The sequence below is a fragment of the Manis pentadactyla genome, chromosome 9 (genome assembly GCF_030020395.1).
Source record: "Manis pentadactyla isolate mManPen7 chromosome 9, mManPen7.hap1, whole genome shotgun sequence".
NCBI classification, from domain to species: Eukaryota; Metazoa; Chordata; class Mammalia; order Pholidota; family Manidae; genus Manis; species Manis pentadactyla.
Genome location: NC_080027.1, coordinates 54,497,667 through 54,524,925, shown reverse-complemented (window position 1 = coordinate 54,524,925; position 27,259 = coordinate 54,497,667). Strand labels below are relative to the sequence as shown.

The 27,259-nt window shown below is 35.4% G+C and overlaps 1 protein-coding gene across 2 annotated transcripts in view; it reads right to left on the bottom strand.

Annotated features, from left to right (window-relative positions):
- The window catches only part of PDE3B (phosphodiesterase 3B), a 147,151-nt gene that overhangs the window by 65,148 nt on the left and 54,744 nt on the right, over positions 1-27,259 (bottom strand). For both annotated transcript variants that reach the window (XR_008999243.1, XM_036918073.2), the window contains exon 2: positions 766-816. Coding sequence is in view for 1 of the 2 variants with exons in the window: in XM_036918073.2 (XP_036773968.2) it covers positions 766-816 (51 nt within the window). In the remaining variant the exon portion in view is untranslated. The remainder of the gene's footprint in view (positions 1-765; positions 817-27,259) is intronic.

Genomic DNA, 27,259 nt, shown 5'->3' with positions numbered 1-27,259 from the left:
CTAAGAATGCAGCAGCCCAGTTTGAAAAAGACATATGCACCCCTATGTTTATTGCAGCACTGTTTACAATAGCCAAGAAATGGAAGCAACCTAAGTGTCCATCAGTAGATGAATGGATAAAGAAGATGTGGTACATATACACAATGGAATATTATTCAGCCATAAGAAGAAAACAAATCCTACCATTTGCAACAACATAGATGGAGCTAGAGGATATTATGCTCAGTGAAAAAAGCCAGGCGGAGAAAGACAAGTACCAAATGATTTCACTCATATGTGGAGTATAAGAACAAAGAAAAAACTGAAGGAACAAAATAGCAGCAGACTCACAGAACCCAAGAATGGACTAACAGTTACCAAAGGGAAAGGGACTGGGGAGGATGGGTGGGAAGGGTGGGATAAGGGGAAAAAGGGGCACTACAATCAGCACACATAATGTGCTGGGGCAGGGTGGGGCATGGGGAAGGCAGTATAGCACAAAGAAGACAAGTAGTGATTCTATAGCATCTTACTATGCTGATGGACAGTGACAGTAATGGGGTATATGGTGGGGACTTGATAATGGGAGGAATCTAGTAACTACCATGTTGCTCATGTAATTGTATATTAATGATACCAAAAAAAAAAAAGGAAATCTACCTAAGTGAAAGTTCCAACTATTTTAGTTATAGAAAATCTTACGGCATAGAAACCTTATGAATGTAAATTTAAATGTCAAAAGTCTTATTACAGATAGTAATTACTAGTGATACTGCTTATACTTACCTGATAATGAGGTTTATACCATTGCTTTAAGTCCCAATCCCAAAGAATCATCTGAAAAAAAAAAAGGGGGGATTCATTTAGTTACTAACTAGAAATAAACAAACAAATATAGGTACAAACAAAATAGCATCTGCAGTTTCAGATACCTAACATAGCTTAAAGTTTGGGAGAGGAATTGGGAAGGTGAGAATAAAAATTATCTTTAGACAGATATTTCATAAATTATTCAATCTGTGACTGAGAAATCAGAATAGTCAGAATCAAGTCACTAAAATAAGGTATATTAACTTTCAGAATATCTATTACTACAAAAAGGAAAATATAAATCCAAAATCATATCCAGTCACCAAACATACAAGAAAAATCAGACATCATCAGACACTCTCCCCCTCCCCACCTCTCTGAAGAATCATCATTTATCATTTTAAACCAGTGTCAGTGGATGGTGCTCTTTCCTTACCAATAAGGCACTTCCTCACCAATAAGGCAGTCTAAAAAAAACCTTGTCCTTGTGGCTAGCTTAAGTATAAAGGAATGGATTAGGTCACTAGTGATGGTTTTGCTATTTGTCTCCTTTATTAGCCTATCAATGGTAACTTCTTAGTCCCAGACTAGCTTTTACCTGCCCTTCTCTTCCTAACAGGCTTTCTGGCTGCTTCCCCACCCAATAGTCACTATGCTCAAGGAAATAAAATAAGCTTTAATTTAGCAAGCTGTAACTGCTACTTATCATTAATCCTAAATTTCCTTTATGTTTACTTAGTTAATAAATAGGTCTCCACCTTTTGCTGAAATATTTTACTATAACTGCATTACTCTACATAGCTTTGAACCCTAGTCTTGAATATAAGCCCAGTTAATTTGTAATATAGCCACATAATTTCAATATACAGCACTATTTTGTGCTGTTCCTTGTTATTGGTCTTAAGTCTCCTGGCTGCAAAAGATCTTAAAGTGTTACTTACTCTATCAAGGGTTCAATATTTTATCAGTTGGCAGATTTTTTCTATAAAGGGGAAGATATTAAATATCAGTAGGCTTCTGCAAGCCATATATGGTCTCTGTGGCATACTCTTTACTTCTTTGTGTTTAACAAGCCTTTAAAATGCAGAAAATAAAATAACATTCTTAAATTGTGGGTCACACAAAACAGGCTGCTAGCAGGATTTGGTCAGTGGACTGTAGCTTGCTGACCCCTATTTTAGATAATATACCATCCTTAATCACTCAAATTGTCAGTTGCCATTATCACCATCTCTTTGTCAATATCTTTGCAGAAGGTCGTCTCATGCCAGTGAAGAGAAACCTATTCTTTCCCAAAGAAAATCCAGACACACTATAAACACATACAAAATTCATGGACCCAGTACCCATAAAATGGCTGTACTACATCATATATTAGCAGGTTCATTAAACTTATACAGTATTTTATATGACCCTAAGCATGGTCCTGATATAATTATTTCAGGTTGTGATTTAACCAGTACACATTCTAGATTCTAGAGACATTAATTAATGCAGTTTAAGATGTTAATAATCTTAACACTCACATTAGGATTAACATAACCTAGAATCCCTAAATTTCTTTTATACTGATATTGCTATTCTCCATGCTATCCATATACAATTTAGTTTTTTAGACCATATTCTTCATACTATCCATATACAATTTAGTTTTTTAGACCCAGCTGCAGTATTTTGTTCTGTCTAAATTTTAGCCTGTTGAAATTTCTTTGGAGATTATGTCAACTAACCTATTTAGCATTCCTCCCATCATTGTAATGTCCATAAACCTGATGCTTTCTTAAGTATGCTAAAGGTCAGAACAGACAGGAGTGAAGCCAGAGCCACATGACAGGTCACTAACACTTACCTACAAGACAGGCATTAACTCACCGACCTCCATTTTGAATCTATAAACTTGCCTAACTGTGCATCATCAAGACCATAATTCTACATTTCTTCTACAAGTCACCACCAAGCAGTGACAGATGCCTGTACCTCATTTCCCCAATTAAATAGTCTAAGTAGAAGCTGATTTTTTGCTTTTCTGCTAACTCAAATGTACTTTCATTAGGGTAGTTTCTTAACGTTGAGTTTTCCTTGCCTCCCCACCCTGACTTCATTCACCTATATGATTAATAAATATTATCTTTTCAAATATTTGCACTCTAATGTCCCAACACCATGTTTGTATTCATTTCATGCATCCTTAACAGTAGTCCTATCACTCCCAAGAAGATGAAAATCGGTTCTTGGGGGACAAAAGAAAATCTTAAAAATATTAAAATGGGTGTAGCCCTACACAAGGTTCTTCAGAAGTGTGATAATGAAAAAAAGTTGGGAAACACAGATAGAAAGTAGTCTTGCTTCTTGCTTATAAAAGCAATGTTAGCTTACATTCTGAGAAAATTCCCTAATGCACTGAGACCATGCCAAGGCTGCCTACTCAGAAGCTGCTGCTAACTTAGAGGTAATATAATGTACATCCTATTTTAACTGTGCTTAGATGACTCTTAAATCCTTACTATGTATAATTTTTTTATATTTATTCTTTTTAGACTTCTGCTGTACCATTTTGTATTGCAGACCATCTACCTGAATAAATTCACTCCTCCTTGGCCATGGTTTAAGACCTCCATGGCCTCCGTGATCATGGTTTTCTCTCACTTGTACTTGCTAGGCTGGCTTTGGATTAATTCTTAAGCAGAAGCTTGTTTTATTTGCAGTCGGTTTCCCTAGAATCAAAAATACATTCATGAAAAAGCAACAGATCTTGTCCAAAATCCCCTGCATATTAGGAACTAAAACCAGATACAATGAATGCCAGAATCTGCTGCCAGACTGCCTTCTGTGTAATTTGAATGACTAGAATATTAGTGATACTAAGAAAAGAAAATTTTCTGCCCAAGTAGTAAAAAATGTATCACCCAGGAATTCTGCAGCTAGGCATATCTTAGACCAGTGCTATTGAAAGTGGTGTGGTCCACAATATTATAAATACAGAAATTAAGAGTCAATTTTTAGAAACTTTATACGAGTTTGACATTGTTGAGGTATTTTTTTAGTGTATTTTACAAATGTATCAATCCACAATAGATTCTGGGGGGCACCCAAAGCTTGATCTTTTGCTAAATATTTTAACACAAGGAGAAAAGATCATGAATGCACATAGCTGCACTGTATGGAGGAATAAGAAAACTAGACACAACTCAAATGTCTGTCAATAATAAAATGGAGAAATTTGGTATATTTATACAATAGAATACAGTAATAAAAATGAAGTATATGAATGAATCACAGAAACACAATGTTGAGTGAGAAAAGCAAGTCACAGAAGGATACATACAGTATAATTTCATACATATAAAATAAAATATACATTGAAATATGCTTTTTTAGAAATATAAATACATGAGAAGCTATAAAGAAATTAAGGATGGTAATCATCTATAAAGGTACCTAATTTCCTCAAAAGGCATCATCTCTAAAGGTACCTAAATGCATCATCCTAACTGCCCTCCCATCACCACAAATTCAATAACCTTTCTCTGACTGTAACAGCTATAGGTCCCCAGTGATTCTGAAGCTATGACTATACCATTTATGAAGACCTAAACTTCCACTCCCCTGATTCTTACCAAAGACCTAAAACCCAGAAGAGAAAGAAAATGATCAGGAAGTGGCATATAAGGAACTTCGATGTTTTGGTAACAGGGGGTGGACGGTGTTTGTTATCCTATCAACTTTATGCATAAGTATTTGTTTAGCTTTAATAAAAAATTAAGAAATTTGGAAGGCAAAGAAGTAGAGACAGTGAATAGAGAAAGCTCTTGAGAAACTGTACTGGAAATGGCAAGAATGAAAAGAAAGCAATAGTTGGAAAAGAATCTGGGGATACAAAGAAAGCAAGATCCATGATTTGAAAAGACATATGCACCCCTATGTTTATCGCTGCACTGTTTACAATAGCCAAGATTTGGAAGCAACCTAAATGTCCATCAGTAGATGAATGGATAAAGAAGAGGTGGTACATATACACAATGGAATATTATTCAGTCATAAGAAGAAAAAACCCTCCCATTTGCAACAACATGGATGGATCCCGAGGGTATTATGCTCATTGAAATAAGCCAGGCAGAGAAAGACAAATGCCAAATGATACTTGTGGAGTATAAAAACAAAGTAAAACAGAAGCAACAAAATAGCAGCAGACTCACAGACACTAAGAAGGAACTAGTGGTTCCCAAAGGGGAGGGGTTGGGGATGTGGGGAGGGAGAGAGGCGGGGATTAAGGGGCACTATAATTTGCAGTCACAGTATAGGTAGGTCACAGGGAAGGCAGTACAGCACAGAGAATACAAGTAATGACTCTATAACATCTTACTACACTGATAGACAGTGACCGCAGTGGAGGTAGTGAGGACTTGATAATATGGGTGAATGTTGAAACCACTGTGTTGTGTGAAACCACCATAAGATTGTATATCAGTGAATCTTTAATAAAAATTAAAAGAAAAAAAAAGAATCTGGGGATAATACCTTCGCTGTTGTTAACATAATGGGTTCTAGAGCTTGTTTATTGTACTTGATGGGAATGACCCAGGACAGCAGAACTGACGATAGCGGACAGAGTGAGAGATAACCAAAGGAGCGAGAACTTTAATGGAAGTACTGCTCAATAAAAGTCTCCATAACATTAGCACTTAGATAAAAATTTAAAGGAGGAAACAGTAATAGAGTATTAGCCATTAATATACCAAATTATGTTTTGTGAGTCTAATGATTCCTCAGTGGTCTGGAATATTTAGAGGGAAAAAAGGAGTCAATTTACTACATATATTTCAAAACTGTGAAAGGTAAGATTAATTCTGATTTCCTCAGATTATGTTATTATGATCAGCTTAATAACCATTATATTGTTAAAAGCTGGGCAAGTACCCTAAGGCCTGCATTTTCTGTAAGAGTACAAATCATCTTAGCTAAAGTATTTTCATGTCATTCAAATATTATTATTTATATCTCTTAAATTTGCATTCCTTTCATTATATTGCATTATATCCCTAATAAAAAAAAAGGGCTCAAAATTAGTTTCTTAAAGCTTAAAGTACTTATTTAAAAAAGTAACACAAATAACTTAGAATGAATGCTAAGCCTAGATTGAGAACAAATCTCTAATGCAAATTCAATACAATGTGTGTGTAATAATACCACACAGACCCATAAAAGCAAAAATATTACTAGGATATACAATTGTGCCTATCTAAAAGCTGGATAGTTTTTTTTTTTGGCCTTGCAATTCATTCACCCAATATTCCTCTGTATTTGTCTACTTTGAAACTTTATCAAATAATGATAGAAGACATGGAAACTATGACATATTTAAACAAAACATAAATCCCTTTTTGGTAAACCAATATAATTATTTCTAGAGCAAGCACATAACACTTTCTTACATGAAACTGAACATTTTTTATCCTAAGACAGAACAGACAAAAACTATTGAGGAATCATTGAGATTCTGTGCTCCTCATAGCAAAACATATAACAAAGATAAACTATGACTGAGGGACCTATATAACTAGCCACACAGATGATAAACATTATGCTGGGAGAACAGATCAAATAATTTCCAAAATATATTTACCATATGACACCTTGGGACATCACAGAATTGAAAAGGACATATAATGTAAAACAGGAATTGCTGTCACATTTGTACAGATATTTTACCTTATTGCTGGATAAATGCACTCATGTGCTGAGTCCAAACCAGCTCTTGGTATATGTGCAATACACATAACAAAGGATGGTAGACAAATTTTTACGTGTTTATCACTGAAAAACCCATGCTACACAAGATTATTTTTTTCACCTATTTAATGATTATTTTGTTAACTATGATAAAGGAAAATGTGTACTGGAATCAGTCCTAAAAGAATCAGTTATCTATACAAGGAAGAGTCTTGCTAAACAATAAGAATCATCTTCTCTAAAAGGCATCCACATTGGTAAGGAAGAAATTAAACTGTCACTATTTACAGATGAAATGATATTATACATAGAAAACCCTAGACTCCACCAAAAAAGAATTAGAATAACTGAACTCAGCAAAGTTGCAGGATACAAATCAATACATAGAAATTTGTGCATTCCTATATACTAACAACAGACCAACAGAAAGAGAAATCAGGAAAACAGCTCCATTTACAACTGCATCAAAAAGAATAAAATACTTAGGAATAAACTTAACTGAGGAAGTGAAAGACCTTTACTCTGATAACTATAAAACACTCATGAGAGAAATTAAAGAAGACACCAATAAATGGAAATCTATCCCATGCTCATGGATAGGAAGAATTAATATTGTCAAAATGTCCATCCTGCCCAAAGCAATTTGTAGATTCAATGCAATCCTTATCAAAATACCAATAGCATTCTTCAACGAAATATAGGAAATAGTTCTAAAATTCATATGGAACCACAAAAGAGACCAAATATCCAAAGCAATCCTGAGAAAGAAGAACCAACCTGGGGGAATTAATCTCCCTGACTTCAAGTTCTACTACAAAGCTATAGTAATCAAAACAATTTGGTACTGGCACAAGAACAGACCCATAGATCAAAAGAACAGACAGAGAGCCCAGATAGAAACCCACACATATATGGTCAATTAATATATGATAAAGGAGCCATAAATATATAATGGAGAAAAGACAGCCTAATCAACAATTGGTGTTGGGAAAACTGGACAACTACATGTAAGAGAATGAAACTGGATTATTGTGTAACTCCACACAGAAAAGTAAACTCAAAATGGATCAAAGACCTGAATGTAAGTCATGAAACCATAAAACTCTTAGACAAAAACATAGGCAAAAATGTCTGGCATATAAGCATGAGCAATCTTTTCCTGGACATATCTCCTCAGGAAAAGGAAACACAATAAAAAATGAACAAGTGGGACTACTTCAAACTAAAAAGCTTCTGTTTGAAACTAAAAAGATTCAACTACAGCAAAGGACACCAATAACAAAACAAAAAGACATCCCACAGTATGGGAGAATATAATCATGAACAAGTCATCTGATAAATGGTTAACATCCAAAATATATAAAGAACTCATATGCCTTAATACCCAAAAAGCTAATAACCTGATTAAAAAATGCATGAAAGACCTGAACAGACACTTCTCCAAAGAAATACAAATGGCCACAGCACATGAAAAGATGCTCCACATTGCTGATCATCAGGGGGATGCAAATTAAAACCACAATGATAAATCACCTCACACCAGTTAGGGTGGCCACCATCCAAAAGACAAGAAATAACAAAAGCTGGAGAGGATGCAGAGAAATGGGAACCCTCTACACTACTGGAAGGAATGCAAATTGGTGCCAATCACTGTGGAAAGCAATATGGAGGTTCCTCAAAAAACTAAAAATAGAAATACCATTTGACTCAGTAATTCCACTCCTAGGAATTTACCCAAAGAAAATAAAATCCCTAATTTGAAAAGACATGTACACCCCATGTTTATTGCCGCACTATTTTCAATAGCTAAGATGTGGAAGTAACCTAAGTGTCCATCAATAAATGAATGGATAAAGAAGAAGTGGTACATATACATAATGGAATATTATTCAGCCATAAAAAGAAAAGAAATACTCCCATTTGCAACATCATGGATGGAGCTAGAGGTATTATGCTCAGTGAAATAAGCCAAGTGAAGACAGACAAATCCCATATGATTTCACTTACTCGTGGAATATAAAAACAAAGCAAAACAGAATAACAAAATAGTAGTAGACTTAGACACCAAGAAGTCACTAGTGGTTACCAAGGGGTAGGGGTTGGCAAGGTTGAGGGAAGAGTGAAGGGGATAAAGGAGCACAATAATTTGCAATCACAAGTTGGTCATGGGGATTGTAGTACAGAATGGAGAATATAGTCAATCATCCTGTAACATCTTAACTACATTGATAAATAATGACTGCACTAGAGAGGGTGATGATTTAATAATACGGGCAACTGTTGAACCATTGTGTTGTTTATTTGAAACAAATAAAAGATTTATATCAACGATATGTTTAATTAAAAAACTCCCACTAAGAGTAAAAAAAAAAAAAAGAAGTAACCACCTTAACAGGCACCTTCTTAAAGTACTAATAATATTTTTATTATAATTAAATTGCATTAAGAAAGTTTAATAAACACTGGTTGAGGCATTTATTCCACCTATATAACATGCAGCTCTTTTAAAATCTTACTTCCCTGTAGACAGTATGTGCTCTGTATATACTGTTCCCTAATCAGGAAAATTTTAAGCATCTGAACTTCAGTCCCAATACCAAAGTAGATCCTGTACATAATTTTAATGTAAAAATAAACACATAATTTAAATACAGCTATATTTTGAATCACAGTAATAAAAGAAATTATAGTGACTATGGTATGTTCCCAAAACATGGTTCTATTATACTATAAGACATCATTTAATGAATGTGTGACATTTTAATTGCTGTTTTTCAGAGCTTCCAATATTATGTTTCCTTCTAAGCTCAAATATAATACAATATCAGAAATTATATCTTTTCACACATTGTGGTTATCTGTTCAAAACTATTTAAAAAATATCATTTTCTCTAAGTTAAGAAACACGTGAAGTGCATACTATTAAGAATTCTTTTTAGTTGATTGGATAAAGTGAACTTTAGACTGCCTTTACATAAATTCAGCTTTTCTTTGTGGTTGTAAAGTTGAATCCTGAGAAAAGTTTCTGTTTGAGTATGTTTATAAGTCCCACATGCTGTACAGAGCTGTACAAAACCACCAACACCACAGCAAAACAGCAGCAGCACAACCAGGAGATTTTATCAGGTTCAATTACGTAAATGAGGTTTTATTTCATTGTTCTCTATGCAGCCAAAAACAAAAACATATATGTGTTCTCAAATCAGACTTACGGAACTGTCACATTTATGTGAGATTTAAGAGAACATGATACAGCCATGAATTAACTACTAAAATGTGCTTTATTCTCACATTTGATGACATTTTTCTTGAGCTTCATGTATGAACCTAAGCTAATAAAATGTGCTGAATTTCAATATTTCCAACCTTTTCTATTTCTATGCCCTCAAACTTAGGCCCACTGAAGAAAACCATTTACTCTGTGAATTCTGTTTATTGAACATAAACTGAAAATAAAATAAATGGGTAGGCAGAAAGTTAAACTAAAACTATTCTTTCAAATAGTCTAAAGTACAAAGATAGTAACCTTGACCCCTGCATGACAAAGAAAGGCCCCAGTGAGAAAAAATGAGAAGCATTAAAAAACGGTGTGGGGGTTGGGGGGCAGGAGGTGGTGTGGAAGGAGTAGAGACTAGTATTACTTCGAAACTAATCTCATTTGCTTTTCTCACTAATCAATCGAGTACAATTCTGATCTCGGTGACTTAGAGGGCACGCTATGTACAGCATCATGTTAGGCATTTATTACATACTGTCTTCTTTAATCTTTACTAGAATTCTCTGTGGTAAACCATATTTCTTCACCTTACAGATGGCACAACAGAGACTAAGGAAGACGAAGCAAACTGCCCAAAGCCACATGGTGAGTAAGAGGCAGAGAAAGAAATTAAATTCAGATCTGCCTAATTCCAAAGCTTTAAGTATTCTTACCCATTATGCTATACCATCTTACAGTCATTACCATACTAAACACTACTATGTGGCTAACCATGTGGCAGGTGCTTAGCTGCCATGTAAACTTGTAAGAACTTTCCAAGTAACCCAATTTTATATATGGAGAAGTGAAGGCTTAGTGACTATACTAATTTTTCTGCATTTGTCTCCCAGATCCCTTCTTTGCCCTTCTCTCAGCCCCGGGAAGGCTGACCCCTATATTCTGCATCACCAGAGTGCCCACATAGCTGGCTTGCTCAGACTTGGAGCCACCTGTAGGAAACTGGAGTTTGGGAGGAGAGGGAGATGAACGATATTTTTTCTCTGCTGCCTTGCTGCCTGTGCCCCATTGTCTCTGGTTAACAGCTGTCCCTCCAAGACTACAGCTCTTCCCAGATGGCCTTCCCTTTGCAACTTCAGCTGTGACTCTGAAAACACCATTCCTATCCTCATTCCTTCAGGTCCAGGTGAGGCAGAAGCTTTCCACAGTTGCCAATTTCTAGCTGCCTAACCATCTTTTGTTCATTCTCTTAACCCAGTTCATCCTTTCAAAGTCGATTCTTCATTAATATCTTTTTATTTGAACCACCTTGGAGTGAGTCCTATGTCTTCCCGTGCCCCTACATAATAAGAGGATGTTGTAACTAAGGTCTGTCACAAGTCAGTTAGTAACATACAGAGCTAGAATCTGAACTCAGGTTTACCTTCCTCCAATTTTATTACCTTTCTACTATGTGAAAATGATAATTACTTATGCTTTTTATGAGATCTTTCTTTCTAAAACTGAAAAGTATCTATCTAGAAGTTGTTTTTATTTATCAGTCATCAAATTGCCATCCAATACCCGATCCCATATTCCCTGTACTTCACTCTGTTATTACTGATGAACTTTCTGAGCTCTGGTCAATGGCCAACTTTTCCATAAATGCACTGGATTCAATTCCCTACATGGCCTACTTGAGGATCTTTCACCAGCAATTCTCTCCCTCTCTCCTACATCATCATTTTCTCCCTCCACTAGATCATTCCCATTAGACTATAAACATGCTGCAATTTCTCACACAAACATACCTTCTCATGATCATACTTATATTCCAGCCACTATCTCATTTCTCTGCTCCCCTTTACAGCAAAACTCCTTGCAAGTGAGATGTTTGTTTCCAATTCCTCGCCTATAGTTCTCTCTTCAGGTGACACTAATTTAGCTATAATGGTTTATTTGCTGGTCCTTGACCATGCCAGGCAAGTCTAATAAAATTCATTCCCCTTTCCTTTTCTTAATAAATTCAAAAGGAAAAAATTACACAGCACTGTATCTAGGTATGACTAACATCATACTGTTAATTCAAACTTATAAAGTAGCACTTGAAATATATATGTTAAGTCTGGGTTTTTTTCTGTCAAGAGGACAAAACCAGAAACAAAGATACTTAAAGGGATAAGGAATGAACATATGTTAAGTGAACAAAATATGAAAGTACCAACGTCATACAATGTTTGAGATAGTACCAATTTTTAATGTGTAAAAGTACCAATTACTTAAATCTATATCCTACTGATGCACTAATAAGCATTTTAAATTTTTCTCCATTAGCTCTTAGGAAACTGTATTATCATTTGATGTTCTGAAATTGAATAAAACACCTACTTTATTTTATACCTTAAAGTTTCTTAGAATCATTTTAAAGTTGTGTAAGAGTTCCATATACCACAAATTAGTTTGCTAAGGGAATTCAAGTACAGAGGACCATTTTCTAAGTATAATATCAAATAGCCTCTTTTTACCAGTACTGTTAGTCTCTTATTCTCTCTAAATGTTTTCAAGTTTCTACCTCCCAATTTATCTTCTAAACTTCCTGTGTCTTTCTGGATATATATCTTGGCACATGCCTCAACTGGCTTCTCTAGTCTATGGTTGAGCAAAATTTTATCTCCATTCTCAACACAGACTCTACAATCCCACCAAGAGGTATATATTCTAGGAAGAATGTGCCAAAAATAACTGGAAAAAAACCAGTTTTGTAAACCTTTAAAGAATATAATTATTATTTTCCTCCTACCATGAATAAATGTTTTCCTTCTAAGTTATAATTTTCAGTATAACTTAAGCAATTAAGAGATTAAATTAATAACAGCTAATATCTAAAAGACCTTACTAAAACATTTAAACAATTCAGGATTACATGAGGAATATCCTAATGAATATTGTAGAACTCTAAGTGTGGTTTATGAACAAGCCCAAAAGAAAAAAAAAGACCTATCATGTTAATGAAAGGAATATGCTACAAACTTGACTCCAGGTATGGAAAGAAAACCAGCCAGCAGATCACAAGGTCATTCTGGGAAGATCTGAGATCAACCTAAGATATAGGGGGGGGGGGGGGGGGGGGGCGGCCCGCGTTCTATGACTAAATCTGAAAAGACCTCAATCTAGACATAACAATAACTCAGGTGGTCTGATGCCAAGTGCCAGTCTCCCAAACTCTATACAGTTGACCCTTGAACAACATGAGTTTGAACTGCATGGGTCCATTCATATGTGGATTTTTTTTCAACAAACACATTGAAAAAATTTTAGTAGATTTGTGACAATTTGAAAAAATTTTCTTTTCTCTAGCTTACTTGATTGTAAGAATACAGCATATAATACACATAACACACAAAATATGTGTTAATTGTTTATGTCATTGGTGAGGCTTCTGGTCAACAGGCTATTAGTGGTTAAATTTGGGGGCATTCAAAAGTTCTGTGTGGATTTTATGCTGTGGGGGAGAGTTGGCATCCCTAACCCCTATTTTATTTAAGGGTCAACTGTACTATACTGCCCCCTGCCTATTCATGACTCAAACAGAGGAGGCTGGGTTGCTTTTACCCCTCAATTAATTCTATATAGCTAACACGACTAAAAGATTCACAAATTGCACAGACGTTCAAGTAAAACAAAGGAATTAGCTGGTCCTAGGCAGACATACCCTCTGCCTAACAAATGAAACAAATGAGACATATATTTCCTCTTTGGTTGCCCTTTATAATTTATCTGGGAATAAATTATAGTTTAGACTTAAGAGTGATGAGCCAACCAAATGACACCAGCCTTACTTGTAAAATAGCTACATGTATATAATGAGGAAAAAATTTTTAAATAACACATGTAAATTCTCGGCTGGAGTTTAGGAATTCTGTTCCTTGACTCTTCTGGTATCTACGTCGCTGTAATGTGCTTACACAGACACATGAACTTTGTATTCCCAAATCACACAGTAGAGAGCCCTAATGGTATTTCACCAGGGGCAGAGATTGTAAAAATGTTTCATCATCAATTTGTAATCTCTGCCCCAAGAGGAGTTGTTGAGAAAGGTTAGAATACTCTCCTAGCAATTCTCTCCAAGGACTCAAGATCGGATACCTTTATGCAGTCAGCCCACCCTACTGTGCCTTTGATCATTATAACTATTAATGACAGCTTTGTTAGCAGGAACAGCATAACTGCTTAAGTTTTCCACCTTCAAACATGGGTTCTGTCCAACCTATCTTTGGACAGAGGGTGGAAAGCACTACAAGTAATGTCTAAATACTTTTGGGCTCTGCATTTTAAAGAGAACAAATGGTAAGTGTAACCCCTTCAGTCAGTCTCAGTCTTCCAGTGCTTCACATTTCTGTCTTATTGCAACTAAAACTTAGTAAAACCCTATTAAAAGAGGGGAGATACACCCTCAGGTCAAACCATATGCAATAAAAGAGAGCAAAAACTTGTATGTTTACTATGTTAGGCACTCTGTTGGGGACTTTATATGTATTATTACGTTCAATATTCACATTCATCCTGTGAGATCATTATTTTTATATACAATGAATTTTTTTTTAATTCCTCTCCTTCATATCAATCTAATTCAAGATAGGTATTTTCTAGTTTTCTATCATCCTCATATTTTCACATTTTCACTATATCAAGCCTGAATCACTTTCAACAGCCTCCAATCAATTTTCTTTTCTTATAATTATATCTACCTTATGCAATAAAATCCATCTTCAAAGTCATTTGTACCATGTTACTCTCCTTACAAATATACAGAGTATATTTGAGCTGAAGGGAGTTTAGACGTCAACAATTCCAATCTTCTCATTTTACAGATAAAGAAAAGGACCAGAGTAATTAAGTGTTTTTCTGTGCCTTTCTTACCTCTGTGCCTAACCTCACTCAACTAAAACACCTACCTATAGGCAGACAGTCGAACAATCCAAAGGAACTATGTGGTTCCACATGACACGAGCCTTCTGCAAAGAAAGTATAAACATGTCTCTCTGGTTGCCTTTTATAATTCTATCAACTCCTCTTTCCAATGAAACTCACATCTAATTATCTCTCCAAACCAATTAGGAGAGAAAGGGAATCTAGCAACAAAAATCTGCTTACCACTTTCTCCATCTGACTTAAACCTTCATATTCACTCTCCTTGGTTCCTATTACTTACTTCCTGTTTCTTAATCTCAGTTAAAGTACCTGGTCTCTTAAAACAGAAAAAACAATAAAGCTCTTTGAAAGTAGCAACTGGAAATTAATTTAGAAAGTAACAATCAGAAATTAGATTATTCAATATGAACAAGCATGTTGACAATAAAGATTCAGGACTATACACCAAGAACTCTGATTCTGCCAAATGGCTACATCTCCAAAGCATAAAAGATATTTCATACAAAATAGGACTTCATAGGAAAGTAGCACAGGAATATTTAAGAATATTTTCTTACCAAACATGAAATAAAGCAATTTATCATGGATAAAATTTTAATATTTAACAGAGATACATTTACTAGGCTTTTACCTGCCTGTTTTTAGAACTAAATATTAAATTTGGGAGATATACATATTAAAGAAAATTGTAACAAAAGCATCAAAGTAGATTTTAACTAGCCAAGAAAGAAACTTAAATATCAATGTATACTAAAAAATATTCTTTTCCTATTTAAGATAAAAATTTTTTATTTGGGAATTTTACTGGCCAGATATAAATTATTGAAGTTGCCGACATTATCTGTTTCACAGTGCTAGTCATTAGTTGAGTAAATAAGTTTTGTCATAGTAACAGCTTAAACTTAAGCAAACAAGGACACTAACCCAATAGCAACTTAATTTGAAAATGAAAACAGAACCTCTAGTCCATTAAAAAAAACCTCAGATTCCCTAGGGATCATCTACAATATCCTAAACTTTATGAAACAAAATGTACTAAGAGTCTTATGCTTTGCATAAGCAAAATGTTTTTCAATAAATTTTAAACATTGACCTAAATTTAAGTCTACATTTTATAAAAACCTTTACCATGTAGGAAGACCACTAAACAGTAGTTTTCCATATATAAAATAGCATAAAATAGTAAAAATCTGGGGCTTATTTAACATGAATTAACTTATTATAATGGGACATGGATCAGCTAAAACTGACAGATAAAAATCAAGCTTCAAATAACTTCTAGAGATCATATCTAAACTGAGTGAAACTGCTAACTGTTCAGTGTGGAATAAACTTATTTTCCTAAACATTAAGTTTCTGATAATGCTGCAAAAAAAACCAATTACCATTAGTACCTCCAACAGGCACAGAAAAGGCAAGTAGGTAGTTATATTAAGGTCTGTTAATGATTAATACATCCATAGAATGTTTTTTTTTTACATACATAGAATTTTTAAAAGTACTTCTATTTTTAACTCAATAGCCCCCTCCCATTTTTTTTTCCCCTGAATTAATGGCTGCTCTTTGCTTAGAGGACAAATGCACACCAACCTAGAATTTTGCTGAGATTACTGAATCTAGCACAGTGGTAACTGTGCTAACTCTTGACTACAAAGCTTTTAAAAATAGCATGATATGTTGATGGTTAATAACTAAAGAAACCATTAGTCTAGCAACATGTATGTCAGTATAGACACTGTTTACTAACTCACCAACATATTAAGATAAATCAGATGCAAATAATGTACCTTCAGCCTCCAGGAGGACAAGTCTGGTTTGTTCCTAACTGTGATCCTAGCATCTAGCAAAGTGAGTGCCTTGCACATAACAGTTGCTTAATACCTGTAGAATGAATTAACCTGTATCACTTGTCACATTCTAAAAATGTGAAATTTTGGTTGTGGAGTCTATTAATACTACTACTAAAAGCTAGTATTTATCGAGAGCCTATTATACTCTAGTATTTCACTTAAGATCTATTGTTGCCTTCATTTTGAGAGTTAACTACAGCTGAGAGAAACTAAATAACCTGCCTAAGTCAACATAGCAAGTGAACAGCAGAGCTAGAATTCAAACTGTGGTCCTTCTAATTACAAAATCCAGAATTTTAATGACAATATTATACTGAAATATTCACAATTTATTATTATGCTAAGTACCTCTACTTTGTAAGTGTCTTTTGTCCTAGATAGGCTAGTTCATAAAAATATGAAAATGAAGAATTTTCAAATGATAAATAATTGCAATACATTTGCCTTCCTGGCTTTCACTACTTGATCTACAGCTGAAGCTGAGCTCTTAAGCACTTAAAATAACATCTGCTTCTGTTAGAGAGCAGAAAAATCTTACACAGTGGAAGAAGTGGCCCACCAATTCAGAGTACCAAGGACTGAACTACTTTTACTCCAGATGTTAGCATAGAAAAGAATACACTGTCTTATAAAATGTACTTTATAAAATGTAAAACACTACAAAATGCTGATGAAATATCTTGTATGTTGACATACTATTGTCTAAGATATATGTTACTTAGATTCTTCACACTTAGACTATGTTACTATGTATTACTAAAATAATCTTGTCCCCTGTGCTCAATATTCTCCATTCAGATCCACTCTCCAAATGGCAGTTTTCCCTAGAGGCTGACCTTTTGGATTCCATCAAAAGGTTGATTATAATCTACCAAGCTAGAATACAATTTCCCATGATGATTTAGACACTGTTTCACATACTTTTGTGTTATCATCCTTAAGACCCAGCATAAATGCTTGCATAGAAATAAAACAAATTAAGAAAGAAATCAGACTACTTTACTTCTAGAGAGAAAATCAGACTATTTTAGTTCTATTTGTAAGTTTACCAATGACTAGCTTCCACTAAACTTTGGATCCTTAGCTGTAAAATAAAGATACTGGATTAAGTGGGATCAAATGATATCAAAAGTCTGTTCCAGAAATAATGTAGAATTATTTTTTCTCTGCTAATAGTTGAAACCCATCAATAGAGATTTATTTCTTTGTGCTTGGATAAGAATGGGATCACTTAAGGGGACTGAGGGGTATTATGATTGGTACACATGGGGTTGGGGGGATCATGGGGAAGACAGTGTAGCACAGAGAAGGCAAATAGTGACTCTGTGGCATCTTACTACACTGATGGACAGTGACTGCAGTGGGGTAAGGGGGGACACGATAATATGGGTGAATGTAATAACCACATTGTTTTTTCATGTGAAACCTTCATAAGAGTGTATATCAATAATACCTTAAAAAAAAAGAATGGTATCACTTAAAAATAAATGAATAATTGTTTAGCTCAGGATTGGCAAACTTTGTATGCAAAAGGCAAGACAATAAATATTTTAGGCTTTGTAGGCCAAGAAGTAAAATCAAAGCTACTGTGTAGATACTTCTATAACAAGAGACAAATATATTTCTATAATTTTTATTGACAAAAATCCAAAATATAGTAATAGTGAATATAAATTTTTGTAATGCTGGTATGCCAGTGTGAAGAATGAAATTATTTTGGAGGAAAGAATTTCATTTAATTAGGACTCAAACTTGGTGCTTTCTTTTATCAAAATCAATGTTCATCTGTTAATGCTCATCTGTAATGAGATTTTATATATTCCACAATTGAAAATGTCTTTTCACGCCTATTTAGATAGCTACTGCTAAATATTGATGCCAGTTCACAAGCATATGATTTTAATTGGGCATATTCATCACTTGAAAGGTATTTATAGAATTATATTCTTCTCCTGGTATTTACATTTTAGTATATCATTACATTGCAGACAATCCCTTCCAATCGAAGATTACTTGGAAGTGCCTTGACTGCAATTAAACAGATTCTGAAATATGGAAAATCCTTTATTCACACTGAGTTCCAAAAACCATTGCTAGAACTATACTTTGATCTTAGAAATACATCTGCTTACAAATTTGTATAAAAATGGATATCTCACTTGTTTTAACTTTTGACAATATATGAACTGTATAAATAAGTTGACATTACTTCCAATTCAAACAACATTCAATGTCATCATAATTACTTTTACCACAACATATATTTGGCCATATATAAATTCCTTGTAATTTTAGGTTGAATTCATTAAGAAATGTTATCAACTCCACAATATAAGCTAATTTCCAAAGTCACTCAGTGTTTAATAATAATGGTTGTGGGGGTTCTTTACATACAGAAAAATTTCAATCTCAGCCCTGAGCTCAAAATACACAATAGATAATGGTAGAAATACTATAGAGACGGTCTATCCAAGACTGCAATATTTTGGTTTGGTAGGGAGAACAGGGATACATAGTCAAAGATGCCTAGAGAATTCAAGTCTAAGCAGACACAAAAGATAATGATTACATTGATACAATTAAGGATGAGGAGATCTAGAAATAGCAAATTTAACAGCAATATTGTCATATACAAAAGCGCATCTGTATAAAGTAGATAAATAGGGAGTATGGCTACTCACATTCCAAAACACTATTCATTATTCCAAAGGACTAACTGCAGAGTTCTTTCAAATAATATCACCTATAAAATGTTAATAATAACATTACTCATATTCATAGGTTATTCAGATGAAATAAAAGGCTCACATACTACTGTAGAGATTAATCTCAATAACTGTTAGTATTATTTATTAGTATTATCAATGTTAATAACAATGAGCTCTTGGCTCACTGACATGCATGAATTTCCATAAATATCAATGCAACTCAGAAAGGAACAAATAATTCATGAAAGTAAACTATCCTATGCCAAAAATGCTTTTTGAAGTTTTTGCCTGAGTTAAGTTCCATCTCACAACCCACATTATTTTGTTTTTGTTTATAAAAATGTTATTTTTTTTAAAAAGTTGCAAGGGTTGGAAGGAAAAAAAAAGTTGTATGTTCTTTAATACAACTTAAATAGGAAGTTCCTAAAACACAAGCTTCCACAATCAATCTTGCTCAAAAATAAAAATAAATAAGCCAGTAAGATTTTGTTGGCATAGAATAGACTATTTTATAACAATTCTTGTTTACAAACTTCCAAAGCAAAGCACCATTTACTCATCTAACATCAAGTAATTTAAAAATCTCCAGTGACTGAGTTTTCCAAGAGAATTAAAGCTTCAATGTACATTTTACTTACTAAAATATTTGAACACTTGATTACATTGATTGAACATTGCAGAAAAATTCGATCTTATTCATCATCTTTCTAGGAAAAACAAACAATGAACATGGGGAAATTTTTAATTTAATTTTATAGACCATTTCCATATTTATAAACTTATTTTTTTATGCTACAGAAAAAAGTCCAACACACAATATGACCAGATGGAGAATTACTGGTCCCCTCTGATTCCCTAAAAAAAAAAAATTAAAAAGTTTCATTCTCTTTTCAATTAAATTGCCTTACCTCTATCATTTAAACATAGAAGCATAAAAAAAACAATTCTTCTGATTGGTAGAAAATTCTGATGATATGGGTATAGAAGCTTAGCTTCACATTTGCCTAATGAAATTAAAGCTGTTGGATTTTTAAACAAAAATTATTTTCAGTCTAAGGAAATCAGAACTGGTATCTGAAAGTTATATATCAACTCTATACACCTATTTGATTTAATTTATGAACCCAAGGATTACCAGAACATCAAATGTTATTACAGAAGAGATTTCATTTTTAAAAAATCCATCACACTCCTGCTTAAGAGGAGTGCTCTGCTCTGCTACATCAATAATTTTCTTATCAACATATGTACCTAGCTTTTAATTGTTATCCCTTTGTAAGAAAGGGGTATCACTATTATCACATTGTAAGAATGTATATATGTCAACTACACTTCAATAAAATTATATTTTATAAACTCTTGAAAAAAATCCATCATTGAAAGCATTCAATTGTACTTTGACATTAAAATTCAAGCATTTGCTTACATGTCCATCTTTTCTAGACTGATGTCAAGGTATCTGCCTTATTTTTATTTATCCTCAGTGACTACCAAAGTACATGGCTCATGGAAGGCATGCAAATTAATGTATGTTGAGTGGATAAATGAAAAAATGAAAAGTGAACTATCAAAGTGAACTTCAGAAAATTATGACCTACTAAAATGTTTTACAGTAACATCATCTTCTTGACATCAAATTTTTTCAGACTTCGGAAAAATCTCCTGCCAATACCCTAGCAGAAGTTACTGAATAGCCAGAGATTAAGCTGATTTGGCATTTACTTTACCACTTGATTTTATTTAAAAACCTGTTACAATATTCATAAAGTCACCCAAACATATTTCATTCCACATTTATAATGGGAAGGCAAGTGAACAACAAACAAATTACTATAAATGTTTCTATCCAAGAAAGCAAGTTTTATTTCTGTACCAGTAATAGTAACCATTCACACTTGGAATATACACCAAGATCATTATATCTACACAACAATCATTACAACTACAAAACCTTAGAATTAATTTAACATGCATTTATTTAAAACTATTATGTGAAATCTCCTATACTAGGAAAGACACATACTCTTTCATAGTGGCTTGTTTGAAATTCCAGAATTAATCACACCTTTAGCCTTCACCTAAGAGCAATTAGAGCTTTTACCCGCCATGGACTCTCTCTGTGACTCCTTTATTCCAGTTTACCTTAAGAAATCCTAAACTCAAGGAGGAGAGAAGATGGCGGCATGAGGAGGGCAGCAGAAATCTCCTCCCAAAACCATGTATATTTTTGAAAATACAACAAGTACAACAATTCCTAAAAGAGAGGCCATAGAAATACAAAGAATTATTAGAGAATACTATGAAAAATTATATGCTAACAAACTGGATAACCTAGAAGAAATGCACAACTTTCTAGAAAAATACAACCTTCCAAGTCTGACCAAGGAAGAAACAGAAAATCTGAACAGACCAATTACCAGTAACAAAATTTAAACTGGTAATCAAAAACCTACCTAAGAACAAAACTCCTGGACCAGATGGCTTCACTACTGAATTTTATCAAACATTTAGTGAAGACCTAATACCCATTCTCCTTAAAGTTTTCCAAAAAATAGAAGAGGAGGGAATACTTCCAAACTCATTCTATGAGGCTAGCATCACTCTAATATGAAAACCAGGCAAAGACCCCACCAAAAAAGAAAATTACAGACCAATATCCCTGATGAATGTAGATGCAAAAATACTCAACAAAATATTAGCAAACCAAATTCAAAAATACACCAAAAAGATCATCCATCATGATCAAGTACGATTTATGGTAGGCATGCAAGGACGGTACAACACTCGAAAACCCATCAAAATCATCCATCACATCAATTAAAAAAAGGACAAAAACCACATAATCATCTCCATGGATGCTGAAAAAGCATTTGACAAAATTCAACATCCATTCAGGATAAAAACTCTCAACAAAATCGGTATAGAGGACAAGTACCTCAACATAATAGAGGCCATATATGACAAACACACAGCCAACATTATACTTAACAGCGAGAAGCTGAAAGCTTTTCCTTTAAGATTGGGAACAAGACAAGGATGCCCACTCTCCCCACTTCTATTCAACATAGTACTGGAAGTCCTAGCCACGGCAATCAGACAATACAAAGAAATACAAGGAATCCAGATTGGCAAGGAAGAAATCAAACTGTCCCTGTTTGCAGATGGCATGATATTGTACATTAAAAAACCCAAAAGAATCCACTCCAAAACAACTATATCTAATATATGAATTCAGCAAAGCTGCAGGATACAAAATTAATACACAGAAATCTGTGGCTTTCCTATACACTAACAATGAACTAGCAGAGAGAGAAATCAGGAAAAGAATTCCATTCACAGTTGCATCAAAAAGAATAAAATACCTAGGAATAAACCTAACCAAGGAAGTGAAAGACCTATACTCTGAAAACTACAAGACACTCATGAGAGAAATTAAAGAAGATACCAATAAATGGAAGCACATCCTGTACTCATGGAGAGGAAGAATTAATATTGTCAAAATGGCCATCCTGCCTAAAGCAATCTATAGATTCAATGCAATTCCTATCAAAATACCAACAGCATTCTTCAACAAACTAGAGAAAATCATCCTAAAACTCATATGGAACCACTAAAGACCTCAATAGCCAAAGCAATCCTGAGAAGGAAGAATAAAGCAGGGGGAATTACACTCCCCAACTTCAAGCTCTACTACAAAGCCACAGTAATCAAGACAATTTGGTACTGGCACAAGAACAGACCCATAGACCAATGGAACAGACTAGAGAGCCCTTATATAAGCCCAACCATATATGCTCAATTAATATATGAAAAAGGAGCCATGGACATACAATGGGGAAATGACAGCCTCTTCAACACCTGGTGTTGGCAAAACAGGGCAGCTACATGGAACAGAATGAAACTGGATTATTGTTTAACCGCATACACAAAAGTAAACTCAAAATGGATTAAAGACTTGAATGTAAATCATGAGACCATAAAACACTTAGAAGACAACATAGGCAATCATCTCCTGAATATAAGCATGAGCAACTTCTTCCTGAACCCATCTCCTCGAGAAAGGGAAACAAAAAGCAAAAATGAACTCATGGGACTATATCAAACTAAAAAGGTTTTGTATGGCAAAGGACATCAACAAAACAAAAACGCATCCTACAGTATGGGAGAATATATTTGTAAATGACATATCAGACAAGGGGTTAACATCCAAAATATATAAAGAACTTACACACCTCAACACCCAAAAAGCAAATAACCCGATTAACAAATGGGCAGAGGATATGAAGAGACAGTTCTCCAAAGAAGAAATTCAGATGGCCAAGAGACACATGAGAAGATGCTCCACATCACTAATCATCACAGGGAAATGCAAATTAAAACCACAATGAGATATCACCTCATACCAGTAAGGATGGCGAGCATCAAAAAGACTAAGAACAACAAATGCTGGCGAGGATGCAGAGAAAGGGGAACCCTCCTACACTGCTGGTGGGAATGTAAGCTAGTTCAACCATTGTGGAAAGAAATATGGAGGTTCCTCAAAAAACTAAAAATAGAAATACCATTTGACCCTGGAATCCCACTCCTAGGAATAAACCCAAAGGATACAATTTCTCAGATTCAAAAAGACATATGCGGTGGGGCGGAAGATGGCGGCGTGAGTAGAGCAGCGGAAATCTCCTCCCAAAACAACATATATCTATGAAAATATAACAAAGACAACCCTTACTAGAATAAAGACCAGAGGACACAGGACAATATCCAGACCACATCCACACCTGAGAGAACCCAGCGCCTCGCGAAGGGGGTAAGATACAAGCCCCGGCCCCGCGGGAGCCGAGCGCCCCTCCCCCCAGCTCCCGGCGGGAGAAGAGCAGGCAGAGCGGGAGGGAGACGGAGCCCAGGGCTGCCGAACACCCAGCCCCAGCCATCCGGGCCAGAGTGCAGAGCCCTCGATACTGGGAAAACAGGGCAGCAAGAACAGTGAGCAGGCACTGGAGGCTGGGCGACAGAGGACATAAGAAAAGCGCGCGACCATTTTTTTTTTTTGCTTTTTTGCTGCTTTGTTTTGGCGAGCGCTTTTTGGAAGTCTTAAAGGGACAGGGACCCCAATATTAGGGAAACAGGGCAGAAAGACCGGTGAGCAGAGGCCTGAGGCTGGCACCGGAGAATAAAGAAAAACGAACGACCACCTTGTTTTTTTAATTAAAAAAATTTTTTTTCTTGTTTTTTTTTGTGGTCGTTGTTTTGTTTTGGCGGGTGCTTTTTGGAAGTCTTAAAGGGGCAGGGCGGGCCACTTAATCCAGAGGTAGGGAATCCGGGACCTCTGGGCACCCTAACCCCTGGGCTGCAGGGAGCAGGGAGGCCCCTTACGGAGATAAATAGCCTCCCAGCAGCTCCTGCTCCAACGCGACTCCACCATTTTGGAGTAGCTGCCCGAGCCAGGCCACGCCCACAGCAACAGCGGAGATTAACTCCATAGCAGCCGGGCAGGAAGCAGAAACCCTGTCTGCGCGCAGCTGCCCAGCACAAGCCACTAGAGGTCGCTGTTCTCCCAGGAGAGGAGGGCCACAAACCAGCAAGAAGGGAAGTCCTTCCAGCCGTCACTCGTCCCAGTTCTGCAGACTATTCCTATTACCATGAAAAGGCAAAGCTACAGGCAAAGATCACAGAGACAACACCAGAGAAGGAGACAGACCTAACCAGTCTTCCTGACAAAGAATTCAAAATAAGAATCATAAACATGCTGACAGAGATGCAGAGAAATACGCAAGAAAAATGGGATGAAGTCCGGAAAGAGATCACAGATGCCAGAAAGGAGATCGCAGAAATGAAACAAACTCTGGAAGGGTTTATAAGCAGAATGGATAGAATGCAAGAGGCCATTGATGGAATTGAAATCAGAGAACAGGAACGCATGGAAGCTGACATAGAGAGAGACAAAAGGATCTCCAGGAATGAAACAATATTAAGAGAACTGTGTGACCAATCTAAAAGGAGCAATATCCGTATTATAGGGGTCCCAAAAGAAGAAGAGAGAGGCAAAGAGATGGAAAGTATCTTAGAAGAAATAATTGCTGAAAACTTCCCCACACTGGGGGAGGAAGTAATCAAACAGACCATGGAAATACACAGAACCCCCAACAGAAAGGATCCAAGAAGGGCAACACCAAGACACATAATAATTAAAATGGCAAAGATCAAGGACAAGGAAAGAGTGTTAAAGGCAGCTAGAGAGAAAAAGGTCACCTATAAAGGGAAACCCATCAGGCTAACGTCAGATTTCTCAACAGAAACCCTACAGGCCAGAAGAGAATGGCATGATATATTTAATACAATGAAACAGAAGGGCCTTGAACCAAGGATACTGTATCCAGCACGACTATCATTCAAATATGACGGTGGGATTAAACAATTCCCAGACAAACAAAAGCTGAGGGAATTTGCTTTCCACAAACCACCTCTACAGAACATCTTACAGGGACTGCTCTAGATGGGAGCACTCCTAGAAAGAGCACAGCACAAAACACCCAACATATGAAGAATCGAGGAGGAGGAACAAGAAGGGAGAGAAGAAAAGAATCTCCAGACAGTGTATATAACAGCTCAATAAGCGAGCTAAGTTAGGCAGTAAGATACTAAAGAGGCTAACCTTGAACCTTTGGTAACCACGAATTTAAAGCCTGCAATGGCAATAAGTACATATCTTTCAATAGTCACCCTAAATGTTAATGGGTTGAATGCACCAATCAAAAGACACAGAGTAACAGAATGGATAAAAAAGCAAGACCCATCTATATGCTGCTTACAAGAAACTCACCTCAAACCCAAAGACATGTACAGACTAAAAGTCAAGGGATGGAAAAACATATTTCAAGCAAACAACAGTGAGAAGAAAGCAGGGGTTGCAGTACTAATATCAGACAAAATAGACTTCAAAACAAAGAAAGTAACAAGAGATAAAGAAGGACACTACATAATGATAAAGGGCTCAGTCAAACAAGAGGATATAACCATTCTAAATATATATGCACCCAACACAGGAGCACCAGCATATGTGAAACAAATACTAACAGAACTAAAGGGGGATATAGACTGCAATGCATTCATTCTAGGAGACTTCAACACACCACTCACCCCAAAGGATAGATCCACTGGGCAGAAAATAAGTAAGGACACGGAAGCACTGAACAACACAGTAGAGCAGATGGACCTAATAGACATCTATAGAACTCTACATCCAAAAGCAGCGGGATATACATTCTTCTCAAGTGCACATGGAACATTCTCCAGAATAGACCACATACTAGGCCACAAAAAGAGCCTCAGAAAATTCCAAAAGATTGAAATCCTACCAACCAACTTTTCAGACCACAAAGGCATAAAACTAGAAATAAACTGTACAAAGAAAGCAAAGAGGCTCATGAACACATGGAGGCTTAACAACACGCTCCTAAATAATCAATGGATCAATGACCAAATCAAAATGGAGATCCAGCAATATATGGAAACAAATGACAACAACAACACTAAGCCCCAACTTCTGTGGGACACAGCAAAAGCAGTCTTAAGAGGAAAGTATATAGCAATCCAAGCATATTTAAAAAAGGAAGAGCAATCCCAAATGAATGGTCTAATGTCACAATTATCGAAATTGGAAAAAGAAGAACAGATGAGGCCTAAGGTCAGCAGAAGGAGGGACATAATAAAGATCAGAGAAGAAATAAATAAAATTGAGAAGAATAAAACAATAGCAAAAATCAATGAAACCAAGAGCTGGTTCTTCGAGAAAATAAACAAAATAGATAAGCCTCTAGCCAGACTTATTAAGAAGAAAAGAGAGTCAACACAAATCAACAGTATCAGAAACGAGAAAGGAAAAATCACGACGGACCCCACGGAAATGCAAAGAATTATTGGAGAATACTATGAAAACCAATATGCTAACAAGCTGGGAAACCTAGGAGAAATGGACAACTTCCTAGAAAAATATAACCTTCCAAGATTGACCCAGGAAGAAACAGAAAATCTAAACAGACCAATTACCAGCAACGAAA